Source organism: Dama dama, chromosome 19 (genome assembly GCF_033118175.1).
Source record: "Dama dama isolate Ldn47 chromosome 19, ASM3311817v1, whole genome shotgun sequence".
Lineage (NCBI taxonomy): Eukaryota > Metazoa > Chordata > Mammalia > Artiodactyla > Cervidae > Dama > Dama dama.
In genome coordinates, this window is record NC_083699.1 from 39228848 (window position 1) to 39256559 (window position 27712).

General features: G+C 47.6%; 1 protein-coding gene across 1 annotated transcript in view; it reads right to left on the reverse strand.

Annotated features, from left to right (window-relative positions):
- Positions 1-1592: 1592 nt before the first annotated feature.
- The window catches only part of MASP1 (MBL associated serine protease 1), a 55310-nt gene continuing 29190 nt past the window's right edge, over positions 1593-27712 (reverse strand). The window contains exons 3-11 of the mRNA XM_061166793.1: positions 27374-27551; positions 25613-25744; positions 23303-23499; positions 21232-21379; positions 18585-18703; positions 17567-17645; positions 8965-9102; positions 8060-8134; positions 1593-4040 (exon numbers count right to left, since the gene is read on the reverse strand). Coding sequence (XP_061022776.1) covers positions 3157-4040; positions 8060-8134; positions 8965-9102; positions 17567-17645; positions 18585-18703; positions 21232-21379; positions 23303-23499; positions 25613-25744; positions 27374-27551 — 1950 coding nt within the window. The 3' untranslated portion in view covers positions 1593-3156. The remainder of the gene's footprint in view (positions 4041-8059; positions 8135-8964; positions 9103-17566; positions 17646-18584; positions 18704-21231; positions 21380-23302; positions 23500-25612; positions 25745-27373; positions 27552-27712) is intronic.

Below are 27712 nucleotides of genomic sequence, written 5' to 3' on the forward strand. Positions count from 1 at the left end.
ACAGCAAAACCAAGTCCTGGTCTCCATCCTTCACCACCCATCTCCCCTTTGTTATTCCAGATGTCTGTTAATGTCTGCACAGACAGTATCCTTGTTGCCTCCCTTTTCTTCAGCCACCATCTTTAATCAGCCACTGGTAAAAAAAATCAACAGGAGAAGCAGAGAGTAATGTTGCAGTGTGCCCTTCATGCAACCCCATGGCACCTCAGTGTCTCAATACATCAACAATATAAGGTCCAACAGTCTAGAGGATGTGATGGAACACAAGACTGATAATCTCTGAAACCAGCTACACATAAAGTGTAAAGTATAATGTAGGATTCTTTTAGTTCTCAATAGTGTAAAAAGCATGACATTTCAATATGATACAAACCCCAAACACAAACTATGAGCGTATGACATGGGAGCCCTCACTAACATATTAGCTTGTGTTACACCACATCTCCTGTCTGCACTATTTCACACAATGCCTCTGCACCAAGTCCTACCCACTACACTACTTGAATGCTTACAGACTCCACCCCCACATCTGCAGTGTCATGCCCTTGGTCTGGTGGTTTTCACCACCTCTCTCCAGAATGGTTGCAGTGATTTCCCAATCACTCTCTCTAGGTTGGTCCCTCCCTCCATCCCCTCCACTTTCCACAGCCTGCTGCCCACACTCAGCCTACTGATTCAGAACTTCCCATGGGTGAGACCTAGGAACCTGCGTTCCTAATAAACACAAGTGATTCTGATATGCCCCAAATTAGGCAGTCACTGGCTACAGGACCGGGTACTAACACAGGATGACCTTCAAGAATGTCCACTATCCCCTACGCCTTCTGTTCCCATCTACTCGGGGCACACTTTCCTACTTGACCTTTGTCCCCTTTGCCCTGCCCTCCCATCTCCCAGCGTATTCTTTGTAACCTCTTTGAAAAGTTACCCAGACCCCCTTCAGCTGTGTGAACCTCCCCCTCCTTAAATTCTCGTAACACTACGATCACTCCTCTCATGACATTGAACTCCCCTTGCCTGCATGAGACTTGGGTGCACACGATCTTGCTTCCTGTGCTTATCTGGGCACTTTGAACTCAAGGACTTAAATGGCAGGCACTTCTATGATGGAATAGGTAGCCTTTGAGAGGACACATGTCCATGCTGCTGCTGCTGCTGCCGCTAAGTCTCTTCGGTCGTGTCTGACTCTGTGTGACCCCATAGACGGCAGCCCACCAGGCTCCGCCGTCCCTGGGATTCTCCAGGCAAGAACACTGGAGTGGGTTGCCATTTCCTTCTCCAATGCACGAAAGTGAAAAGTGAAAGTGAAGTCGCTGAGTTGTGCTCTTAGCGACCCCATGGACTGCAGCCTACCAGGCTCCTCTGTCCATGGGATTTTCCAGGCGAGAGTACTGGAGTGGGGAGCCATTGCCTTCTCCTCACATGTCCACAACCAACTCCATTTCTCATCACCCTTTCTTGGATAATGTCCAGGTGACAAAAACTGTGCCCTTTCCACAGTGAGACAGATTGTGGCTTAATGAAGGGTCAGATTTTCTTCAAAAGGTCAAAACAAACAAACATCAACAATAACTAAACCCCAAAACAGAGGCTGTTGGTTATCCACAGAGGATTTATTTCCATTTTGTCCCCTGATGGAGGAAACAGTGCAGAGGCACCTTACAGAGGAGTGAAGCTTGTGATATAAATATACAAAGTATAGCATCTTCTATATGCACCGTTCATAGACACAGGAGTGTGCTGTCAGGACCCAACTGGAAGAGCGGATGCTTCCCAATTGCTCTCTTGGAATCCTTCTCAAGGCTTCTGTCTCTGATGGGGAGTCCCCAGGAGAGCAAAACCCGGGGAGAAGGAGGACGGTCAGGCTGGGGAGAGCCAGGGTGAGGTTGCTGGCTTTGGAAGCAGTGAACGCTGGAGCTGGAAGGACCCTGAGGGGGATCCGGTGCCTTCCTTTTATAAATGGCGAAACTGAGGCCCAGGGAGGGAAAGCAATTTGTCAAAAGTTACAAGCCAGTTTGGGGGCAGAGCTGCGGCTTGAACCCAGGACTCTGGGCTCTCCGTCTCCTCTTACGGCCTTTCTTGGGCAAGTCCCTGCTTCTCTTGACTAGGCTCCTGGAAGCTGGAGGAGTGGGTCCCTCAGAACATTCATGCCAGCTGGGTTCTCTGTAGAGCTCAGACTGTAGGCACGCCGTGGGGGGAAGGGGGTCTGGTGGGAGGAGGTCACTCATATGTCCTGAGTCCCCCCTTCTTCCATTTCCCTGCCCAGAGGCACAGCAGGTATGGTGTGAGCCTTCTCTTTCTCCAAGCAATCGGGTTGCGTCTCCACATCTAGGGCTGGGGCTTGGGTAGCCCTTTCAGGTGACACATTTCAAGACTGGAAGGTTGCTTCCTGCTTGTGTGGAGAGTCAGGTGTGGATGTACCCAGATAAGCGTTCTGCGTTGATGACAGGAATTTAATGGGGTTGGAAAGTTTCCCACTGCTCTTCTCCTCCCCCCAGTCATCACAGAGTTTCCTAGCTTTCTCTTTGTCCTTTGAGATTCCTTTAACAGGGAACATAAGGGATAAGGCTTGGACTGCAAGGAGCTTTGGGGAGAGAAAACCCAGGGATGAAAGTACTACAAGGCCTTATATTTAGAGAGAGGGGCCTCTGGGGTGTCATCCCTGTCTCCTCAAATCTAAGGGCTTTTCTGCTAGAAAAGGGTCTAGACCCAGAGGGCAGAGTGGGGAAAATATATGGACTCAGCTCGAGGCAAGGAAACATTTTCTAAGAGTCAGGTCCAAGCTCAGGTACACCAAGGGTGGGGCCACTGGATTTGGTGAACAACTAGGAGTGAATGAGGCCCCTGGGGTGGGCATTCCAGGAGAGGAGTTCGGGCACTGGCCCGAGTCTAGCTTCCTCTGCGTCCTGCGGGAGAGTGAGGCCCAGAGAGGGCAAGGGACTTGCGCCAGGGCCAGGGACCCAGGTTTCCTATGTAGGGCCTTTTCCCATACCACACTGCTGCCTCTCAGGGACCCAGGAGCCATCTTGAGAGGGTGGGAACCGCGTGTCCATCCCTTAGGCTTGCGTGTAACAGTGGAGTGTGTTGTCATTAGGAGGGTGGGGTGCAGTCTTGCTGGAGCTGGGCAGGGCGGTTGGCTGGCCGGAGTCCGGCAGCTCACCGCTCCACCTGCAGCTCCCCCAGGCCCTGCGGGGAACCCATCTGCTCCCATACCCAGTCCACATAATTGGAGACCTTGGTGTAGACCCCATACACCTGCTTGCTGCCACATTCTTCAGGGCCTCCCCAGGACACCAGGCCTTGGGCCACCCAGCGCTGGCTGGCGTCGTCGAGGATGACAAAGGCGCCACCGCTGTCTCCTAGGCACGTGTCCTTGCCGCCCTCGTAGTAGCCGGCGCAGAACATGTTCTCGGTGACGCTGTAGTTGCCCGACCGGGACTCGTAGCTGGTCTTGCACTCGGCGTGGGGCACCACGGGTAGCTTGACATACTGCAGGACGTCTGACAAGGTCCGAGTCCCGCTGCCGATGATCTCGTCCACCGTCACGTTCGGGTTGGAGATGCCCCAGCCGGCTACCAGCCCCAGCACGTGAGGCGCCGGGCCGGCGGGCTCGGGCGGCGGCAGGCAGACGGGGAGGATGCGGGGCCCCAGGGGCACGGGCTCCCGCAGCTGCACCAGGGCGATGTCATGGTTGTAACTCTGGATGTTGAAGTCCGGGTGCAGCACCACTCGGGCGGCCGAGCTGTTGACAGCCCCGGATTTGTCCCGCACGTCGTGCAGGCCCAGGTGGACGGTGACGTGCTCCTTGGAGACCGGTGTCACCGTGTTGTCTCTGCGCTGGGAGCGCAGCACGTGGGCGGCCGTGAGGATCCAGGAGTCGGAGAGCAGGGCCCCGCTCCCAAACCACTTGTCATTGGGCACCCTCGAGGTGTCCTCCACCACAATCAGGGCCTGCCACGGGAAGAGGCCGGGCTCGGCGTTGCGGCCCCCGATGATCCGCTTGACCAGGTTTGGCAGCGAGCGCGAGGGCTGACCGCACACTGTAAGGAGAAGGAGGGGACGGGACGAGAGGAGGAGACTGGTCAGGTCAGCCAGGTGAAAAGAGCCTCTTAAAGAAACGCACATCTCACCCACTGTAGATTATGCCACCGTGGGCCCTGGCCTACGTCCGGAGGCCATGCTGGCCTGGGAAAGCTCTGAATGGGGTTGTTTTTGGCCTAAGTCTTTCTAGCCTGACTCCTCTGGAGTCTGACCTGTCTGTAGCCAGGACCCTCTATGGACCAGACCAGGTTACTTTGTGTGCCTTCACCATCCTGAACCCTTCCAGCCAAGACCACCTGTGGTCTGGATCATCTTTAACCAGGGCTATCTCCAGCAGCAGTCCCCTTGTCCCTTTCTTCTCTAGAAAAGGCATCTCGGAACCCAGATGTGGTCCATGCTGTGGGCACTTGGAAAACTTCTGAAAACCACAGGTCAATGGCTTTGAGAGACAGGAGATTAAAAGACTGTCTAGCAGGTCACAGCTAACACTGGAGTGGAAGACAAGGCACTTGGGGTCTTGATCTTGCTTTTCTCCCTTCTGTCCTGTGTGACTCTGGTAAGGAAATTTCCTTCTCTGGATTTTACTTTTTGATCTGCTAGATGAGACTGTTGGTCAAAATGATCTTCAGGGATCCTTTAAATTACAAATTCCTTTGATTTTTATTTCATTTGCCCTGGCCACTCTCACTTTATAGGTGAATAAAACTCTCCAGAGGGTAAGTGACTGACCCAAGTTCACACTGCAGTTAAGCTGGGTAGCAGGGGCTTAACTAGATTCTAAGAAGAATGTCTTATCCTGTATTCCACAATGCCTCATTACATATGAAGAGCACGGTCTCATGCCCTGTAACCTTTTCTTCTCTGGTCTACGAGACACATGCTGTGAAGGGATGGCCAGGGTATCCAAGCTTAGAGAAAGGTGGCATAATCTACAAGCAATGATGCATGGGCTCTGCTCTGAGCCATCCATCATTGCACCCGGGAACCCAGTAGTACCTGCAGGGGAAGAAGAAAAGTCTGATCAAACTTCGTTCCACCGAGTTGTACCCCGAGCATGCACATGCACCACCAGTCTCCTGCAGCCAAACGCCTTTGGCCCATGAGCAGAGGGTCTTCAGTACCAGCCCCCTGCTGGCTAAGAACAAGCTCACAAGGGCCCCTCCCAGCAGAGTACTTAGGTCTGGTGGTAAGCCTGGTGTGAGTATGGACCTCCTCTTGGTTGCAAATTGTCAGGGCTACACCCCTTGGCCCCAGATACTTTCAGTAATCCTTTAAAGACCATGGAGCATTTGAGTTGTCTTGGTAACTTTGAGAGGTCAGGCTTCCAGCAACCTAATGCTTTTCAGATGCTTTTCTTCCTGATGTTTTATGTGCTCCTGAGGCACCCTGCTGTTCACCCCAGGCCAGATGTGAGACGGGTTTTGCTAATTGGCTGTGGCCGAACCTTTCAGAGTTGAAGGCCAGACTCCCAATTATAAGCAGCAGCGTACAGGGTGACTTCTCAAGGCCGGTCTGTGACTAGCCCTGTGCAGCAACTTGAGTGCTGAAAGACCCGCATCTGATGAGGGATATGCCTGTGGCTAAATCCATGGTCAGAACAAAGCTAGCACTGAATGGTGCCTTTTGCCAACCAAGGTGCCAGTGGCATGCCTCAGGTCACAGAATGTCTCCAAGCTGGGGAAGCTTGGAGAATGGCTAATTTACTGATGGCGAAATTGAGGTTCAGGGAATGCAAGAGGCATATTTAAAGTCATTAGTGACAGAGCCAGGAGTGGAGCCTGTTTCTTTGGATTCTAGCTTCATTTTTTCCACTAAAGTCTGTTTTTCTTCTTTATCTGCTCTTGTCCTTTCAAAAGGTTGAATGATGCCACAAGCCTTCGAGAGTGCTCATTGAAATGGGGCCATTCTTTTTATCTGCTACCATTCTCCATCCAGTCTTTCCTGGGACAGAAGACTTGACTTGAAATACTAGAGCTTCAGCTGTGCTGAAATCAGGTTTGGGCTCTAGAAGACTGGAGGTACTGAGAGAGGGCTCTAAAAACAAAATTGTGATATTCTGGAATCCTGGGTACCTGAGGATGGCAGAGTCAAGAATGGCTCAGCATTGCTTGTGTTGACATCAAAAGTCTTGAGTCCGCCTTCCAGTTTTGCCTGTAACTTTTTCTAGGTAACCTTGGTCAAATCATTATACCTTCGTGGTCCTTAGTTTTCTCAGTGTAAAATAAGGGGAAAATAATATTTGTTTAACAGTTTCCTTGGAAAGGTGGATATTATGATGCCAGATGAAATGGCTTTCTCTATTCTGGCTTGCCTCTGCATTCAATCTCAGTGTTTTAGAAAAGAATTTAGAATTCTCTGGTCTGGTCCGATGATACACCATGTTCTGCTCAAGACTAGGTGTTACCAGAATTTCAAGACTCATTATATCCAATATGCTTTGTATGAATCTAGAGGATGATGACCATCAAGAGTCATAGAATGTCATGGATCACCTGATTCTGCTCCCCAACTTCTGAGGTATGAAATCCTAGCCCCAAAGAGGTCAGATGGCTTACCAAAGATGGAGATCAGGAAAAGGCAACACCAGGGCTAGGAGCTGGGCCCTTGACTCCCAGCACAGTGCCTCATCCCCCTCTAGACATCATGACAGGACTGCCCAGGATGGAACCCACCTACACTGCCATTTTCTTTGGCCCACATAGTATTAGCAAAAGGGGGCTCTGATCTCCAGTTTGCCACAGCTATACCATTCCCCATCTTCTCCAAGGCTTCCCCAGCTGTGGCCCTTAGGTGTGCTCCTGGCTAAGCCTAACTGAGATGATGGGGGCCAGCAGAGTGTGGATGGCTTGACCTTTCCCTTCTTCCAGATCCTCACAAATTCTTTGAATTCTTGCTTAGATTGAAAGCACTCTTAAGTGAAGTCTTCCTGACCCGTCCTCATTTCTCTGCTCCCAGACAACCACGTGTCTTCCTTCTCTGAGATTTTATAGCAGCTGTGATGGCCAAAACTGATGCCCAAATGCTAAAACTTTCTTCAGGTCTCAAGGATAATGGTAGATGGCTCCATAGCCTTCCCATTTTAATGCCTAAATCTAGAAGTCTACTAGGTGAGTACTGAAGGTTACTAAAGTGCACCATTCAAATAATACACTATCTCAGTTTACCCAACACTCTAATTCAGTAAAAATATGAATGCCACACAACCCTGAACCATATGGCAAAGCTACTGCTGTTGCAGCAAATGACGAAATCAACACTGCTTCTCTTGAATGATTATATCTTTCAATCACTATGGATTGAATCACTATTCTTATTTCTTTTTGAAGTGTAAATTTCTGTGTTGTGAATATTTAACTTTTGGTGGGTTATTTATTTAACCCTAGAGTGTGCATTTAGGGCTATAACATTCTAAGTCAGTTTGAATATGTGCATACATCATGATTACCATGTAAATCATTCATATGTTTAGTACTAATGCAAATATCCATAAAATATCCCCCCAATCTATATGCACAGGGACACTTCCTGTTACCACAAAACTCTTTGCTCATTTTAAAGTAGGGTCAATAAGTAAGCTCAGGGGAGACAGCAGTCACTAAGACTTGAGCATACTGCTTTTTGGAAGAACTTGTTGCTCTGTCCTGTGGTTATTTGATGCTTGTCTGATTTCCACCTCCTCTACCACACAGTGAGTGCTTGAGGAGCAGGTGCCCACTTTCCCACTTTTCCTGGTACACAGCCGATACAAATACCAACTGTGTGAGATGAGAAGCCTGGCAGGAAGAGAGCAGAATGGCAGAGAGAGGAGGCAGGAAGTGTCCTGTTGTGATAGAACAGGTTGAACATAGAGGCTGGTTTGTTCGAGAAGATGTGAGGCTAGGCTTTTCTGACCTTTGACCATCTTCAAAAGCAATCAGAGTATCATGCCCCCTACCCCTTACTCCATTAACAGCCAGAGCACCCGTGGACCCAGTGCCTTGCATGGGACCTTGAGGCAGAGAACTTAAGAGCGAAGTACCTGGCAAGCAGGTGGGCTGGCTTCTCCCCAGGACTTCATTCATCCAGACTCCTTGGGCAGAACAGGTATATACACCTGGGTGAGGAAAAAAAGGTTGAAGAAAAAGGAGAACGTGGTTGATTCATACCACGTGGAAAATAGATCTGAGCTCTTAACTCTTCCACTGTGAATCACTGCAAGTCTTCCAAAGAGTCTTTCTGATGCTGTTCTCTCTGAGCCAGTCTGGTCTGCAGCTTGAAGCATCTTTCTAAAATGGGAATCTGATCTCAGTCCTGTCTCTGCTCAAAATCACAATAGCTCCCCATTGGCCTCCAAAATAAATGGCATGCTCTTCAGTACCGTGTCTGAGCCTCTGAGCAATCTGACCCCTGCCTGTGGGGGCCCCGCCTAGACCCTGGAGGGCACTTCTCATCATTAGTCACACAGCTCTGGGTGGCGCACTTGCCCTGCCCCTGCTTTCCCACTTAACAAACCCTTTCATAAACCACACTTGTGCCCACCATCTCACGAGGCTTACACTAGCTCTGTGAGCTCTGCCACTATTCCTCTTTGAAAGAGAGGACTTGGAGGCTCTGAGAAATTCAGAGCATTTTCTTGGTGCTCGTCTGTGGTGCAGGCAGAACTGATTGGCCTTCACATCTTTTTGAGGGTTCCTTCTCTGCGGGGTGCTGTGAGTGTGTCTGTGTGGGTATGTCATATAGGTCCCAGCAGTATGTCATGCTGCTGAGGTGTCATGAAGCTTAACTCTCGGGGTGCAGGCCTGAGGCAGGGAGAGGTAAGTCCCATCTCCAAGGGTTTCTCCTCCTAATTCCTCTCAGCCAGCGGACTGGCTGAATTAGCCCCCAGCCTAACCCTGAGCCACAAGTGTGAGGAGGGAGTGGGCTGGGTAAGCATGCAAGGCTCACCTGTGATATTGTGCAGCATCTCGTAGTAGGGCCTCTGGCAGGAGTATCTGATCTCAGACTTGTATGTGGTGAGGTTGTTCCTGGTGGAGAAGGTGACCACTCCGTTTTCCAGCTCTGCCGGGGTGCCACAGTCCGCAACTGAGAGGGAAGAGAGCAGACCCCTCAGTTGGCCTTGCCTCTTCTTCTTGGGGCCACTGGGTGGGTCTGTCTCATACGATGTGCAAGTTGTCCACTGCACACAGCTCCAGAGAGCAATGTTAGAGCCTTGCATTTGGGGGTCTCTCCCATCTGTGATAGTCCTGCTGGGCGGTCAGCTCACCCGGCCTGGTGTCAATTCCAGGGCAGGGGCTGGTCTGCAGAGATTCAAGCAGATCCTAGACTTTTCCCCGCCAGGGCCCTCTCTTTGACTTCCAGTTCTATTGTGCAATCCTCTTATCCTCTTTTGTCCAAGTATGAAACCCATGGCTCAGTGAGAAAATTCTGGCTCATATAAACTAAAGAACCTTCACTTCTTCCAGCCTCAACCACATGCTGAGTAAGAGCAGTTACTGTGTTCACTTTGAAGCTTGGCATTTAAGAAAAAACAAAAACAAACAAAAACTCAGCTCCCGCACGCCTGCACAGCCCCACCCTGCTGGCTCCCCACAGGCACAGATGGTAGGATGGGGGTGGTTAGGGTGAACCAAACTTTCATCTTCACCTGCATATTTTCTCTGGTTGTGGGTGGTTGCTCCTGGGGGCTGGCTGAAGGACAAGACCAAAGATACCTGCTCCTCAGAGGTGGTCTTAGGAGAGCTTGCCAGTCCAGGCAAGTCTTGGGAGTTGCCAGCACGAGTCTGCCAGGAGCCAGGATGGGGGCTGAGGAGCCAATTTGTCAATGTCTCCGCAAGGGCCTTGTTAGGGAGTGATGCTCATTTCTAAGGAAATCATAATCTTAGGTCAAACAGCCTTTGTCCGAACTGAAGAATCCCAGGGGGCTCAGAACTTCCCAGGGGGAATGGAATCTGAAGTTAGGCAATCTAGAACATCAATTTTACTTACAGATGAGCCAGAGAGGAGACTTAACTGGTCTAAGATCACACAGTGAATTAGTCAGAGAACTAGACCTGATCTTAAACTCAGTGCTTTTTTTTTAAAGTAAACCAGACTGACAGTTAATAGAATCTGTTTTCTAGTGAAAATGGCCTATAATCAATATTCTGGGTAAGGCTGGACATTAGCTGTCTGTTGTCAGAGGATCACATTCTAAAGCCAGTTTCCTTCCTCCTGAATTTTACCTGCTCACCTTGGAAAACAGAAACAGGGGCGATTTACCCATGAGATGCTACTCAGAAATTGTGATTTTTAACTTTACAATTCCAAATTTATCTTTTTTATTGAATAGAGTGTTATCTAGCTTAAAACATAGGTGATCTTAAGAGCCTCCACCATGGAGGAGAGGGATGAAGGATGGGAGTAAATGCAGGTAGGTACTTCCTATCCGCAAGAAAGGTAAACACACCCAGAGAACTGGTTAGTGGTGTTTCCTGGCCTCCAGTCCCCCTGGATGAATCACTCCCATCTGTTTTGATCGCCCAAAAGTAGACACCCTTCTACTCTGGGGGGGGGGGGGGGGGGCGGGGGTGGGGGAAGTATGTAAGGGTCAGCACTACGACAGCAAGAAGCAATAATATTTACAATCTAAAACTGTAAACAATTTTACATGTATTTTCCTGATGAGTCTCAAAGCAGCTTTTTCTTCCTTTTTTTTTTTTTTTTTAGGAAATATCACTGATTAGTGTCTGGATCTTTGTATGAGCCTTGTCTCCCTTAACTTAGGTCTAGCAGTTTATTTTGCCAAATTATCCTCAAGACCTAGTATCTAGTATTCAGTTCAGTTCAGTTCAGTTCAGTCACTCAGTCGTGTCTGACTCTTTGCGACCCCATGAATCGCAGCACACCAGGCCTCCCTGTCCATCACCAACTCCTGGAGTTTACTCAAACTCATGCGCATCGAGTTGGTGATGCCATCCAGCCATCTCATCCTCTGTCGTCCCCTTCTCCTCCTGCCCCCAATCCCTCCCAGCATCAGGGTCTTTTCCAATGAGTCAACTCTTCACATGAGGTGGCCAAAGTATTGGAGTTTCAGCTTCAGCATCAGTCCTTCCAGTCACTGCGGATGGTGACTGCTGCCATGAAATTAAAAGATGCTTACTCCTTGGAAGGAAAGTCATGACCAACCTAGACAGTCTATTAAAAAGCAGAGACATTACTTTGCCAACAAAGGTCCATCTGGTCAAAGCTATGGTTTTTCCAGTGGTCATGTATGGATGTGATAGTTGGACTGTGAAGAAAGCTGAGTGCCGAAAAATTGATGCTTTTGAACTGTGGTGTTGGAGAAGACTCTTGAGAGTCCCTTGGACTGCAAGGAGATCCAACCTGTCCATCCTAAAGGAGATCATTCCTGGGTATCTAGTATTAGGTGGAGCAATTCCAGGGCTGGTCTTAGACAGGGCTAGGTGTTCAAGCCCCTGAAAGCCTGTACATTTCCAGCACTAGTGGAGACTGTCTAGACTGAGGGCCTGCTTTCACTTCACTCCAGAGAAGTCACTTGGCCCACTGATGAAGCTGCTCTTAAAGCCACACAGAGGGTGTGACAAATAGTTGGAAAACAGAGGATCACTTCAGCTTGTATATAGTGAGTGGGGAAGAGGTGCACCTTCTCTCTAGGTCAACAGTGGTAGGCAAATTACTGTATCTCCATGGGACCTGGAGACAACTTCCCTTAGCCAGACCCTTTGAGCTCTGCCTGACACAATCCAAGATGCTAGATCAGGCCCTGTCTCCTCAGTCTATCTTCTTTGCTTGAGGAATGGTCTTGACATCTTCTCTAAAGTGCACCTGGTCATTTCCACACTCTGGGATAAAAATACTCTTCCTTCCTCCATTCCCTTGGCCTCCCTTTCTCGTTAGTTTCTGGGTTGGGCTCTGCTACCCACACCCTGTCTTTACTCTCACTCTGCTGTCATTTGTTTTCCTTCAGACATGCCTTTCTTGATCTGCCATCCTGAAGATGCTTTGACACAGTCTAGGGGCATCCTATGGTGTGATCACTCACCTAGGGCCAGACATCCTGGAATGTGAAGTCAAGTGGGCCTTAGGAAGCATCACTACGAACAAAGTTAGTGGATATGATGGAATTCCAGTTGAGCTATTTCAAATCCTGAAAGATGATGCTGTAAAAGTGCTGCACTCAATATGCCAGCAAATTTGGAAAACTCAGCAGTGGCCACAGGACTGGAAAAGGTCAGTTTTCATTCCAATCCCTACGAAAGGCAATCCCAAAGAATGCTCAAACTACCGCACAATTGCACTCATCTCACACACTAGTAAGTAATGCTCAAAATTCTCCAAGCCAGGCTTCAGCAATACGTGAACTGAGAACTTCCAGATGTTCAAGCTGGTTTTAGAAAAGGCAGAGGAACCAGAGATCAAATTGCGAATATCCGCTGGATCATCAAAAAAGCAAGAAGTGTTCCAGAAAAACATCTATTTTTGCTTTATTGACTACGCCCAAACCTTCGTTTGGATCAAAACCTTGTGTGGATCACAATAAACTGTGGAAAATTCTGAAAGAGATGGGAATACCAGACCACCCAACCTGCCTCTTGAGAAACCTGTATGCAGGTCAGGAAGCAACAGTTAGAACTGGACATGGAACAACAGACTGGTTCCCAATAGGAAAAGGAGTAGGTCAAGGCTGTATATTGTCACCCTGCTTATTTAACTTCTATGCAGAGTACATTATGAGAAACGCTGGGCTGGAAGAAGCACAAGCTGGAATCAAGATTGCTGGGAGAAATATCAATAACCTCAGATATGCAGATGACACCACCCTTATGGCAGAGAGTGAAGAGGAACTGAAAAGCCTCTTGATGAAAGTGAAAGAGGAGAGTGAAAAAGTTGGCTCAACATTTAGAAAACTAAGGTCATGGCATCTGGTCCCATCACCTCATGGGAAATAGATTGGGAAACAGTGGAAACAGTGTCAGACTTTATTTTGGGGGGCTCCAAAATCACTGCAGATGGTGATTGCAGCCGTGAAATTAAAAGGTGTTTACTCCTTGGAAGGAAAGTGATGACCAACCTAGATAGCATATTAAAAAGCAGAGACATTACTTTGCCAACAAAGGTCCATCTAGTCAAGGCTATGGTTTTTCCAGTGGTCATGTATGGATGGGATAAAGCTGTGAAGAAAGCTGAGTGCCGAAAAATTGATGCTTTTGAACTGTGGTGTTGGAAAAGACTCTTGAGAGTCCCTTGGACTGCAAGGAGATCCAACCAGTCCATCCTAAAGATCAGTCCTGGGTGTTCATTGGGAGGACTGATGCTGAAGCTGAAACTCCAATACTTTGGCCACCTCATGCGACGAGTTGACTCATTGGAAAAGACCCTGATGCTTGGAGGGATTGGGGGCAGGAGGAGAAGGGGACGACAGAGGATGAGATGGCTGGATGCATCACCGACTCGATGGGCCTGAGTTTGAGTAAACTCCGGGAGTTTGTGATGGACAGGGAGGCCTGGCGTGCTGCGATTCATGGGTCGCAAAGAGTCGGACATGACTGAGTGACTGAACTGAACGGAACTGAGGGGCATCCTAGGTAACCACACACCATTGGTTCACCTGGCCCTCAAGATCCAGAAATGCCCAGCCCACCCCACCCTGACCCCAGCCCCACCTTCATCCCTCCCGTGGTGCCTTGTACTCCAGCGTCAAGGACCCCTTCCCTGTGCGGCTGCTTCCCACACAGGGAAACCCTGTGGTTCATGCTCTGCCTACCCTTTGGCCTTGATCAAACATTGCTCCTTCTTGAAAGAGTTGTCTCATTCTTTTAATTGGATACAGCTGCTTCCTCATTTTTCTTTGCATGGCCCTTTATTCTTCACTCTCTAACGCATGTATCTTTTGTTTCCTGGTATTGTAATTATTTGGGTTCATATCCTGTCTTCTGCCTACATGATGATCCCCTCTATCACACTGAGTGCAAGATCTGTTATCTTTGTGCTGTTAAAAATATTGATTCAACTGATGATTATTTTTAGTGCTTGCCCAGCTCCTCTCTCAGGGGCACCCTTGACCTAGGATGGCACTTCAGTCTCTGCATCTTTCTTTGGCCAACTTTGCAGGATTCTGCTCTCATCAAGAGGCCATTCAATCAGCGAATAAACTAATAAGCAGTCACGGTGTAATGCAGGGATTCTCTGATATGCCTACCCAGATTTTCAGGCTGAAGCAGAGATTCCCAACCTCTGCAGCCCCTTCTTCATCATTATTTATAACCCAGTGATGTCCTATGACTCCAAAGCTGAACACTGCTGTTTTCAAGTCTGATGCCTATCTTTTGAAAAACTTTAATTAGGAAATTTTCAGAAATGCAAACTTTGTAAACCCCAGAGGAAAGATCTTCTGATGATATTTTAGCCCCATTTTAGGTACAGGTGGGAGAGAAACTTTTGGGCATGAGACTAGATCTAGGTTTCCTAAAAACCCACACTATATGAGTTATTGTTAACTTCACCTCCTCAGGGTTGTTAAGAAAGTAGCAACAGGTACAAATATTAAAGTCACAAAGTGACTCCGGCCCATTTAACCTTGAAGTGTGGAATATAAATCAGGGCTCACTTTGACCTGGTCCTCCTAAGCGTTTGAATATAAATTAAATCAAGTGTCTCTAGAATCAAAGCCATTTTTCCTTTGAGAAGAGTATAGTCCACACAGAAGTGCTAAAAAAGAAATCCCCCATTGTCTTTTCATTATTTTCCAGCATAATGTTTAAATGATGGGTGAACCCTCAAAAGGAGAGTTGTTCTCATACACGAGGCAGTTTCAACTGCTTGGGCCTGTGTTGCCTTGTTCAGCGTCCATTCTAGTCCGCACTGAAATGGGAAATGGAGTGTTGGCAGGATGGGGAGGGATGGAGAAGCCCTGGGACCCGGGGTCTTGTGAGTGTTCCATTCCTGGATGTCTGCACAGTGTGGGGTCCCAGCATTCACTCTGCCACTTGCTCTGACTCAGGTTCGCTTTCCACATCCTTTTCCGTTTCTGCCACCATGATGAAGATCAAAGAGGGGTTAGGAGTTGCAGAGAAAGGAAGCAGAGAGAAGGGAGAGAAAGAAGAGAAAGAAAAATTAGCAAGCAAAGCAGAAACAGTTTATGCAGGAAATACAGAAATCGCTCCACCAGAATTGATTAAGAATGCACAGTGCAGGTACAGTCAGTGTGAAGGACAGCTTGGGATTGTGGGATGTGTACCATTCTGAGAATTCGCACAGTCATAAGTCCTGGCTTGCGGCAATGATAACATTCTGCTCCCTAAGCAAGCTTTGCATTCATCTGTTCCAAACCCTCATTTGACAGATGGCATCGGAGCAGAGCAAGACTTGTTTGGAGTCATCACAGCAGGTGGAGGCAGGGCCAGGACCACAACCCATAATTCCCACTTCCTGTTCCCATGCAAGTTTCTTCCTGTCTGCTCTCAACCCCTTTCCCTGGGGACTCTCAACTTCTCAGTTTTTTTTGCCTTTGCATCTCTCCTAGGACGCGGCACATGCCTGGAACAAAAGTGCTCAATAAATACCAACTCAGTGAACAAGCAGAGATGCCGGTGTGTCTGAGAGCGGAGTCTACTAGTCCTGATCTAGGCTATGGTGGGAGAACCAGGCCATATTAGGAAGGAAAAAATTCCTCTTTTCCTGATACTTTTGTATATTAACATGTCACATAAGAGTACCATCAAACACATGAGTTGCCCTACTCTATCAACACTTCTGTTACAATAAAAAGTGTGTGTCTCACTAGGGAAAAAAATTATTACCAAAATTTCCAAAAGTGTGAAAGAGAGACCAAAACCTCGTCTTACAGAGGCGGTTGGATGGGGATAAACAAGCTTTTATTGAGTTTTTACTTACTCCTGGTGCACCTTAGGTGTGATGTGTACATTAATTCAGTTGTTGCGCTCAGTCGCTCAGTCATGTCCGACTCCTTTTGACCCCGTGGACTGTTGCCTGCCAGGCTCCCCTTGTCCATGGGATCATCCAGGCAAGAATACTGGAGTGGGTTGCCATTTCCTCCTCCAGGGGAACTTCCCGACCCAGGGATTGAACCTGAATCTCAGTTAGTCCTCAGAACCATCAACAATGCGGGAAACTGAGGCCAAATGAGGATGAGCCAGTGGTTCAGGGATGCTGAACTGGTGGAGTCTGGATTGGAATCTAGAACTTGTCTCCAAAGCGAGATCCTGTCCTTTCTACCCCTCATCCTCCGTCTCCTTCAGAACGCTCCCTTGCCTTGTCCTGCAGAGTGCTTCACAAAGGCCTCAGTCGCAGCACCACACGGGAGCCACCTGCTGGAGGCGGCGGCCAAGTGTCTGCTGGCATTTGAGTTCTTTATCGTCTGGACCTTGTCTTTTCCGACTTCTGCATAGGCAGCCAGTGAACATCTGATGAAACTTTTTGTTGGAGTCATAAAATGCCCCTCTTTCCTACACTGGGCTCTGACTCCAGCCACAATGTCACATTAAAAAGAAAATTTAAAATAAGCACTTTCCGCTCCAAAATTATGCCTGGGATTTGCCTCAAGGGAGACCCCTGAGAGTGTCCCCTTGAGAGTGCATCCATCTGCTTACTGGACCCGAGTCGTTTAGGACAAGGGAAGGGAATAGCACTTCAAAGTTTATATAGGGTCATGAAATGGGGCTGGGGCTGGGTGGGGACCCACTCTAGTTCTTGACGTCTCTCCTTTCCATTCAAAAATAAATCCTCCTCCCCTCCTTCCCTTCTGCTCTTTCATTTTCTGTCACTATGCCTCCTCCCATCACTGTTACCACAGATGTCCTTTAAAACTGTGGTCCTTATAAGTCTTGAGTTGAAATCACCTGGGTAGCGGGAGAAGGTGTGGTGGCTGGCAATTTGTATTTTTACAAAACTTACTGGAGGATTTATGTGGATCGCATTATTTCAGAACCACCGGGATATATTCTGGAATATTAAGGCTAGTCCAAACCTTTTTATAGCTGAGGTGAAGGATCTTGTCCATGATCACAGCATGGGTTAGGAACAGAGCCAAGGCAAGAACTCTGGGTTCCAAGAACCCATGCAGAGCTGAGTCCCCTGCTTCACGCAGGTCCATTGGGCTGACCTCACCACACCCTCCCTTCACAGCCGTCCCAGGAGACAGTGTACACGGCTGATCGCCACATAAAGATTGTCAAGGTCACCAGCGCCAAAATAGTGTCCTATATAAGCAAATGCCAGAGCTAGTTTCAAATGTGGAGACAAGCTATTCCTCTAGCAACTTTGGCAACCTGCCTGCAGGCAGAGGTAAAATTCATATTTAGAAAGCAAACTGGCACTCACAAGCAGTGTCTTTTGAAATCCTAACACCTTACTGCTGAAAGGAACATTTGAGAGCTTTTCATCGAACCGCACTGTGTCTGTAAAATTCCTGCCCCATCCCTCTCAGGGTGTGCTTGCCAGGCTCCCCCGACCCCGTGTGGGCTCTGCTCACATCCTCCCAGTGCTGGGGGCTCATGACCCTTATAACCAGCCAATAGTGTTTTCTTACTTTTACAGGTGGGAATCCTGTTACTCCACGTGCCGTCCTTCAGACACTCCATCTGGAATGTGTCCATCTCCACGTTATCCTAGGAAGAAACATGAAGAAGGTGAGGGAAGGAGGAGGGGGTGGGTTGGTGGCTGTTTCCCAGTGTAACCAGCTCACCCTCCAGAGCTGGCTGTTCTCCACTGGGCTTTCCCAACGGGGGCCTCCCGGGGCTTGAAGTCAAGGGGAGGACAGACCCTGAGTTCATGGCCCCCGTTCCTACTCTGGAGAGACACCTACTGCCAGGGCGGGGTGGAGGGGGGTGTTGGTTGGGGGCTGGGCAGCTGCCTGCAAAGGGACACCTATACTGGTGACTCCTTCTTCAGAGCCGTGGCTCTCAAACCTCACTCAGTGAGCATCAGTGTCCCAGGCCCCCCTCCCAGAGTTTCTGAATCAGCGGCTCTGGCCTGGGGACAAAGACCTTGCATTTCTAACTAGTGACGTGCTGGTGTGGGGGGGACCCCACTTGGATTATCATTCCATGAGAACAGCAGTCCACTAACTTGGCTTACATTGGACTCACCCGGGCAACTTAACAGACAAAATGCTCACGGGCTCAGCCCCAGAGATCTGTTTTAACTGACCTCGGGTGGGGCCTGGGAGGTGGTTTTGTTAAGCTAACCAGAGGATTCCTAGGAGAACCACTGTTTCAGAGAATGAGCAATGCTTACCTGCCCACCTTTTAAAGCTCAGCTTCTGTCCCAGGGCTACCCGGTAAGCCTGATGAACTTTGTTAAGGCTGTTTGTACTGACTGTCGGGCTGAATGGATATTTTGCTTGGACTTTTGTGCCACTTTCAGAAGGGAGAGTCTGGGACACATGCTTTGAATTTTCAGAAGGCTGGAATTTTTGGTGCACTGTGGGAAAGCTCGGAAATACTGTGGTGGGACCAGGACAAGCTCTGGAAGCCCATCTGCCCTGGGAGGCTCTGGGGAATTTCTCCAGCCTGGAGACCCACCCCTCCTCTGGCAGGACCCTGTACCTTCAGCACTTTGTAGCCTGTGTCACAGCTGATGAGCACCTGGTCTTTGAAGGAATACGTGGTTTGCAAGGGTTCGATTTTCCCATGGATAGGAGGCTGCAACTTGGGGCACTCATTCCCTGGTGGGGAGCAATGAAAGGAGTAGGTAAGAAAACAAAGGAAAGTGTGGTCATAAGAAGCCATTCCCTAGAATTGAAGGTCTGATGGAGGTGGAAAAAAACACATGAAAACCACACCCCCAGGGTATGGGGGCCTAGACCTACCAGGCCCTGAAGAAGGCTTACTTTGGACGCTTGAGCAGGTCATTTTCCAACGTGGACCTTTATTTCCTCATCTGTAAAATGAGGTGGTTTGCCAGATGATCTCATCAAAACTCAGGGTAGGAAAAGGTATTAAATGTCTGGGTATAACTCTTGTCTAATGTTTCCTTTCCCACAGTAGACCTGTGGGACATTCCTTCAGGGACAAGGAGCTCAGTACCTACCACTGTGTACCTAAACTCCTCCAATGAGAGGAACAGAATTTTCATATTCAGCTGAAATTTACACCCCTGAAATTTTTACTCAGTGGGAGTAGTTGGCTCTTTTGGGCCACTCATGATGACCCCACTCTTTCTTCCCAAGATCATTCTTCACAGTGCTAGAGAGACTGTGATTTACACTTCAAAAGGCTAAATTGGATAGAATTCCTATGCCTGATGTATTTCCTGGATAAACTCTCCTTCATTAATATCCTCTTGCTGCCTCTCCCCACGAGCAGGCACTGAAGCTGGTGATGAGCCAAGGCCAGGATATAGCGTCTTTGCACTGTATTAGTCACACCCAGCTGTGGTCCTTGCACTGCCCCTCTTCCTCCAGTTACTGCAGGTCCCTTGGGTCAAGTAACTCCAGCAGGGTTTGGACCAGGACTGGGTGCCTCAAGGTATTGGGCAATGAGGCCTATGGGCTTTGTCACTCTGGGTGCACAAGGAGGCAAGTCACTATGATGAAACATTTTGTGCTAGAGGCTCACACCCAAATTTCTGCCCCAGACTTTGGAAGGCCTGGGGCTGGAAGGATCCTCTCCAGGCCTAGTCAATCACAGTGTGAAGTTCTGGAAACTGTTTTTTGTTTTTTTTTAAATTATAGTTTTTTTTTTTCTTTTTTAATTAATTTATTTATTATTTTACTTTACAATATTGTATTGGTTTTGCCATACATTGACATGAATCAGCCATGGGTGTACATGTGTTCCCCATCCTGAACCCCCCTCCCACTTCCCTCCCCATCCCATCCCTCTGGGTCATCCCAGTGCACCAGCCCTGAGCACCCTGTCTCATACATTGAACCTGGACTGGTGATTCGTTTCACTTATGATAATTTACATGTTTCAATGCCATTCTCCCATGTCATCCCACCCTTGCCCTCTCCCACAGAGTCCAAAAGACTGTTCAATACATCTGTGTCTCTTTTGCTGTCTCGAATACAGGGTTATCGTTACCATTTTCTAAATTCCATATATATGTGTTAGTATACTATATTGGTGTTTTTCTTTCTGGCTTACTTCACTCTGTATAATAGGCTCCAGTTTCATCCACCTCATTAGAACTGATTCAAATGTATTCTTTCTAATGGCTGAGTAATACTTCATTGCATATATGTACCACAGCTTTCTTATCCATTCATCTGCTGATGGACATCTAGGTTGCTTCCATGTCCTGGCTTTTTTTTAATAGTTTTAAAAAAATTATTTATTTTATTAGAGCCTAATTGCTTTACAATGTGGTATTGATTCCTGTTGTACAACAAAGTGAATCAGCTATATGTATACATTTATCCCCTCCCTCTCGGACCTACCTCCACCCCTCTCCCCCATGCTATCTATCTAGGCCACCACAGAGCACCGAGTTGAGTTTCCTGTGCTTTATAGCAGGTTCCCATGAACTATCTATTTTAGATATGGTAGTACATATATGTCAATCCTAATCCCCCAATTTGTTCCACCCTCCCCTTCCCCCGACCCCATGTCTGCAGGTCTATCCTCTTATGTCAACATCTCTATTCCTGCCCTGGAAATAGGTTCATCTGTACCATTTTCCCTGGGGCATATACTCTGAGAAAACCATAATTCAAAATGACATGTGCGCCCCAATGTTCACTGCGGCACTATTTATAATAGCAGGACATGGAAACACCCTAAATGTGCATCAACAGATGAATGGAGAAATGAGATGTGATACATGCATACAACAGAATATTACTCAGACATAAAAAGGAACAAAACTTGGTCATTTGTAGAGATGTGGATGGACCTAAAATCTGTCATACAGAGTGAAGTAAGTCAGAAAGAGAAAAACAAGTGTCATATACTAATGCATATATGCTTTTTGTTTTTAAAAATGTCCCCACATGATTCTGAAGTGCAGCCAGTTTTGAAAATACCTTATCCAAAACCACCATCATTGCTGCCCTTTACCCCATTTATAGATGAGAAACTAGTCAGCAGAGGGAATCTGCCTTGGTCCCAAGCTGCTCAGTGGCAGGGTTGGGCGTCCTGCCACATCCCTGGAGGAGCCCCAGGCCAGCACCCCCTCACACTCCCTGGCTGCTATGCCCTGAGGGCTGAGCATAGAAGGCAGGTTGACCCAGGAGGGGAGAGGCTGTGTTACCTGTTGCCCTGTACGACAGCCTCCAGCCCCGGTTCTCCCCTGAGTTGTCGCTGTGGAATAGGATCTGTACGCTGTGGCTCTGGGTATTGATGGGTTCTGGGGCTTTCTCTCCACAGTAGGGCCCCAGAACTTTTGGACCAGCTTTAATCTGTGAGGGGTGAGATAGAAAAAAAGCAGGGTCACACCTGAGTGGCAGTGACTGCTTCTGGGATCATCTCTACTTTGCACCCTGGGTTTTCTGGAAGCTTCCATGTGAGTCCATGGTGTTCACTCACATTCTTAGTGGGCATTACCATTCACCAAAGGGTTCCATCTCCACACTCCCATTCACAAATTACAATCACCTTGGAAGTGGACAAGGCAGGTTGAGTATCCTTGTCTCAGAGATGAACATATTATGGTTCAGAGAGGGGCAGAGCCCTGTCCAGATGCACAGGACAGAAAAGGCCCTGCTCGCAAGGACCCTGCAGTCTAGTCGGGGCAGACTAATAGATAATAATAATAAAAAAAATTACCAGCTGTGGTAAGTATCGCAAAAATAATCAGGGTGATATACATATACATATATAACATAAATGTATGCTCTGTTTATAATTTAAGTAGTAAAATCTATGTAGTCTATGTAATTCATCATTAATATAATAGGTGTTGTTTAGTTGCTAAGTCATGTTCAACTCTTTTGTGAGCCCATGCACTGCCGCCCACCAGTCTCCTCTGTCCATGGAATTTTCCAGGCAAGAATACTGGAGTGGGTTGCCATTTCCTTCTCTAGGGGATTTTCCCTACCCAGGGATCAAACCCCTGTCTCCTGCACATGTCTCCTGAATTGTAGGTGGATTCTTTACCACTGTACGACCAGGGAAGCTTCAGTATAACAGATAATAATTTTAAATAGGTATTTAGAAAAGGCCTCTTCATGGAAGTAATGTTGGATTTGAAACATGTAGGATGAGTAGGAGCTTGTCATTTGGAGAGGAGGGGAGGATAGTTTCCAGGCAGGGAAAGCAATGTATATAAAGGTTGAGGCCAAAAGTAGGAAAGAGCCTGGTAAGAATCAAGAGCAGGAAGGAAGCCAGTGAGGCTGGAGGAGAGGGAATGCTTTGGCTTGAGGATGGGACGGCAGCCATGGGCCATACTGTGTTGAGGAATTCGTGTTTATTCCAAGTACAATCTTGATATAGCCTGGCTTTTATAAAATTTACCCTGGATGCTAGAAAAGAACATATCATGCACAGCAAGAGTGGATGGCAGAAAACCCTCCAGGTAGCTTTGCAGCTGACCAGAAAGAGCAGGGTTTGGACTCAGGTAGAAGCAGCGGAGATGGAGAGAAGGAAGAGGCACTCTGGGCTGGTCCAGATTTCCAGCCCCCAGACCTGGGTCTTGCCTCTGCTTTAACTCTTTCTCCTTCCTCCTCTGAGGACCAGTACATCTTAACTCTCATTTGATGACTTCTATAATCCTGGGTGCATTTTCATCTTGTCACCCTTACTGTGGTGAGGGGGGACAGTGAATACCCTAGAGGTTACCTGCCTAAGGATAAGCTCATAACATAGCTCCTGGGATATAATGTATGGTAGACAGAGTTCTGGGTCTTCCTTGTGGCTCAGATGGTAAAGACTCTGCCTGTAATGTGGAAGACCCAGGTTCCATCCCTGGGTTGGAAAGATCTCCTGGAGGAGGAAACCCACTCCAGTATTCTTGCCTGGAAAAATTCCATGGATAGAGGAGCCTGGTGGATTACAGTCCACTAGAGTTGGACACAACTAAGTGACTAACACACACGGACAGATTTCTAAGATGGTCCCCATGATCTTCACCCTGGTGTCACTTCATGATGATGTTATGTTACCTGGCAGAAGGGATTTTGCAGGTGGGGCAAAGGGCTGGTTTGGGATGAGGGAAGTTCCCTAGACAGGGTCCAATTAAGGTGGTAGATGTTATTTTAAATAATTACTTTTTAGGAAACCACCTGCTTGGCCCCCGATCCTGGAAGAAGGTAGAGAATGTCAATTTTCCCAATTTAGCCAAGATTTGTCAGCATCCCCGGGGCCTGTGGCCACTGTTGTCTTACCTTGATGTAGTCATAGGGGCAGGACACCTCAGGATGGTCCTCAATGTCGAAAATGTCCTCAAACTGCAGGCTGATCATGAAACCCTCCTCTAGCTCAATGGTGTAGAGGCATTCAGAGCTCTTGGGGTAAGGGTTGGGGAAGTCAGGGCTGGTGATCACGCCGGTCCGCTGGGTGAAGAGGTTGTCACTGCACTCCACTGCGGGAAACACATGGGAGAAAAGTGGTACACCACGCTCATGGCCACAGCCTCCCCTTTCTTATCTGCTATGGTACAATTTTCACAGTGGTTCTGAGAGGCAAGTGGGGGAAGGAGTCACTATCTCCATTTTACAGATGGGGAAACTGAAGTTCAGTAAGGGGAAGAGATTTACTCAAGGTCACACAACCAAGTAATTTGCAGGGTTAAGACTCAAAGGCAGTGAGTGTGATATGCCTTTTTGTCCAATTCTCCGATCTTGGTGTGGGGCATGACGGGTCTCAGATGAAAGGTATTGAGATGTGTGGTCAGGGGGAGGATCTTCTCTTTTGTGCTGCTCTCAGGACTCCATGAGCTCTCTGCTCAAAGCCACTCTTGACCCCTCATTAACACAAGACCGTCACACATACCCTCGCTCTCTGGCCCCTGGCCTTGCTTTGTTTCTCTTCATGCTACTCACCACTGCTTACCATTGTGAAATGTATTTCTCAGTGGATTTTCCTGCCCCCACAAAACTCCTAAGTTCCCTGAGTTCAGGGAGTCCACTCTATTCCCCATCACAGCTGCAACCCAGCAACCAGTGTCTTGGATCCTGGCCATGGCTTAACCCTGCAAAGGCCCTGTTACATGCCACTGAACCATTGTCCTTGGATCTGGCATGTCAGTTTTTTCTGGTCATTTGTAAATGAGAAAACTGTGGCCCAGAAAGGGGGCATAGCTAACCCTAACGTCTCTCAGTTACAAGCTACAGAACAAGATTTAGAGTGGTCTCTGAATCCTTGTGCTTTAATATTCTACCCCAAGCATTTTCATGGGGATGACATTGCTCCCAGAGGGGCCAAAATTGGTTCTTAGAGAGGGGAAGTTGTTACTCTTTTTATGCATAACACACAGGCAGACATATAGTACATAAACATACATACAGCGTGTTTGTGGTATTAAATTTCCTGGGTGAGACAATTAGGAAGAGAATGTTTAAAAAGGCTCTTGGCGGGGGCAGAAGCAAAAATGAAAAACAGGATTCAGAAACATTGCTCAGTCTTAGCCCCTCTGTGCTCAGCACATGGTAGATACTCAATAAATACTTACTGAATGAAAACCATGGAAAATATAACCCTCTTCAAGAAAACTCCTGTATGTGCCTGCTTCATACTGATGGGTTTTATTTGGAAGTAGAAGATTTTGAAGGAGGAAGGAAAAGAAATCCTGTTTCTAGCATGCCCTCCCCCAACGCTCCCTCACTCAGCTTCCGGGTGGTCTTTCTAGGACCCACACCCTTACCCCGCAGTCATACTGATCTACTGGCAGTTCCCCAAACATTCCGAATCCTGTCACGCTTCTGAAGGTTTGCAGAAGCTGTGCTCTCTGCCTGTCGTGCCCTCCTTTTCCTTGTCCTTTTTCCTTTATCAAGGGCATCATCTCTGGGAAGTGCTTGCTCACTTGGTACAGACTCAGGTCTGACTGGTGCCACACCCACACTTCGTTTACAACACTTTTATTACATTTCATCATTTGCCTATGTGGGTATTACCCGCTAGACAGGAGGTCCTGGTGGAAATGTCTGAGTCCTCCTATTTCTCCCTCCCCTCCTCAGCCTGGATACTATGGCAGAGAAGGCATGTGGATGAGAGGGGAAAGCATAGGGAGCAAAAAGGAAAGGGATGTTTTCTTGCTGTCTTATCTTTGCCCCTCTCCCCTTCTCTCACTTTCACTGGGTTCTCTCTATCACAATATAAAAGTGAGAGGCCAGGGAAGAGCAGAAAAAAAGGAGCTGATGGGTAAAATCTAGTTCAGGGTTCAGGACTGGGAAACCTGGGTTTTCCCTTGACTCGGCCTGTTACTTACAGGAGGAGAGGAAATAGGGACTAAAGAGCAGAAAGCCCTGCTCCCCGGGAAGAAAGATGGTCCAGAGGCCAGGGCTTCTCAAATGCAGTTCTCTGAGAATCTGACCCTGACTTCCAGGCTGGTGGGCATTTCAGCATCTTTATCCTTGTGATCTGGTTTCATTTTTAATTGTTCCTACTGCCTGCCGGTCCTGCCTCTGAGCCTCCCCTCATCTTACTGGGAAGTCTGACTGCTCACGGTGATGCACAGCAGCGGTGCTGGGCCCCACCTCGGCACGTCCTGTTGTCCGTGTGGAGGATGTATCCGAAGCGACAGGAGCAGTAGTAGCCGCCGATGTAGTTGTGGCAGTAGTGGTCACAGGACAGCTCCTCGTCCTCCCGCTCCGTGCACTCGTCCACGTCTGCAGGGCGGGTAGAGCCTCTCACAACCCGTTCAAGCGCGATGGTGAGGAGAACAGCCAACATTCACAGGGCACTCGCTGGGGCCACTCACTGTGTTGGGAGATACCTGCCTTCTCTCATGGAAGCCTCCCCTGAGCCTCCAGTGACAAATGAGGAAACTTGCCCAAGGTCACAGACAGCCTGGTCAGACCTGGGCAACCTGACTCGGGGTGGTGCCACTGTTCTCTGACAGTTGTGATGACAGCAAGCAGGACGGTTATGACCCCCTTTTTATAGATGAGGCAACTGAGACTTGGAGCCGTTAAAGAACTTACTCCACGTCACACAGATAGTAAGTGGAGTCCTCTTTCAAATCAAGGTGGGCTGCTCTAAAATCTGGGTTTTTAACCTCTTGTCCATGTTGCTTCTCTCTCTCTAAGTCTCTAAGGTGGGTCAAGCCCTATCTTAGGCATTGGAAATATAAAGAGATGTATGTTCTCAACCCAATTTGAACACACATTTCTTCCCAAAAGATACAGGAATGGCCAAGAAGCTTACACATGAAAAGATATTCAGCATCACTAGGGGCCAGGAAAATGCAAATTAAAACCACAATGAAGTACCACTACGTGCCCTCTGGAATGGTTAAATTTTTTTTTTTTTTTAATTGATGACATCAAATGTTGGTGAGGATATAGAGCAGCCAGAACTCTCATACATTGGTGGAGGGATACAAAATGATGCAAACACTGTGGAAAAAGTCTGACAATTTCTTATAGAACTAAATGTACACCTACACTATAATTAAGCAATTTTGCTCCTAGATATTAATATATACCCCACAGAAGTGAAACATATGAAAACATATGTTTACAAAATGGCTTGTACAAAAAGGTTTGTGGAAATTTTATTAATGGGAGCCAAAAAATGGATAGAACCCAGGTGTCTGTCAATAGGAGAATGGATAAATAGATTGTAGTATATTTATATAATGGAAAATTACTCTGCCAGGAAAAGAAACAGTTACTAATGAATTGGAACAACATAAATAAATATCAAAGACTTTATGCTGAGTAAAATATTTCTCATCTCCAAAATATAATCTGTATGTGTTCATTTATGTGAGGTTTTGCAAGAGGCAAAACTAATCTATGGTGGTGGAAAAAAATCAGGACTGCTGTGGTGACCTCTAGGGAGATAGGAGTGTGGTGTAATTGGAAACGAGCATAAAGGAACTTTGGGGGTTAAGGGTAAAGCTCAACATCTTGTTAGGGATTTAGTTACAAATATAAATTTTTCAAAGCTTAACAATTGTACTTAAGATTTATGTATTTCATTGAATATATAGATTTTACATGAAAAGAAAAAACTGTGAATAGCTGTTGGACCCTAGATAAACAATATGCATGCTAAAGTATTTAGGAAGAAGAGTACTGATGTCTGCAATTTATTTTGAAATGTGTCAAAAAAGATGAATTGATGGATAGAGGATAGAAAGATGGACAGATGTGCGATAGACCAAATGCAGCAAGACATTAGTGGTAGAATTTATGTAGTAGGTGTTCATTTTAAAGAAGAGAGCACAAGGCACTTTTATTTTGAGAGAGAAAGGGAGACGTGGGGATGAGTCACCCACGTCTCCAACTTACCCACAGCCATGTAGTGGGCATCAAATCCTGTGAATCGCTCTTCATCAGAGAAATCTGACCGGAAAGTGATGGACATAAAGGAGCCGGGGGAGAGGACCACTTCCTGGCCAGGGGTTTGTTCTGTGTCCGTGGTCTCCCTGCCACAGAAGGTTGCCAACACCTGCTCTTCAGTTTCTACCTTTAGGGTCAAAAAGAAAGGGAATAAGATGTGCAGCTTCCCAAATTAGCTTCTCTGCTGGTCTCAAGGAGAAAAGACAGAGGGGCTTCCCACAAGTGGACCAGGCAGCCTGGGAAGCCCAAAGAAAGAGGCTTAGGAATTCTGGAATTTGAGGAAAGACA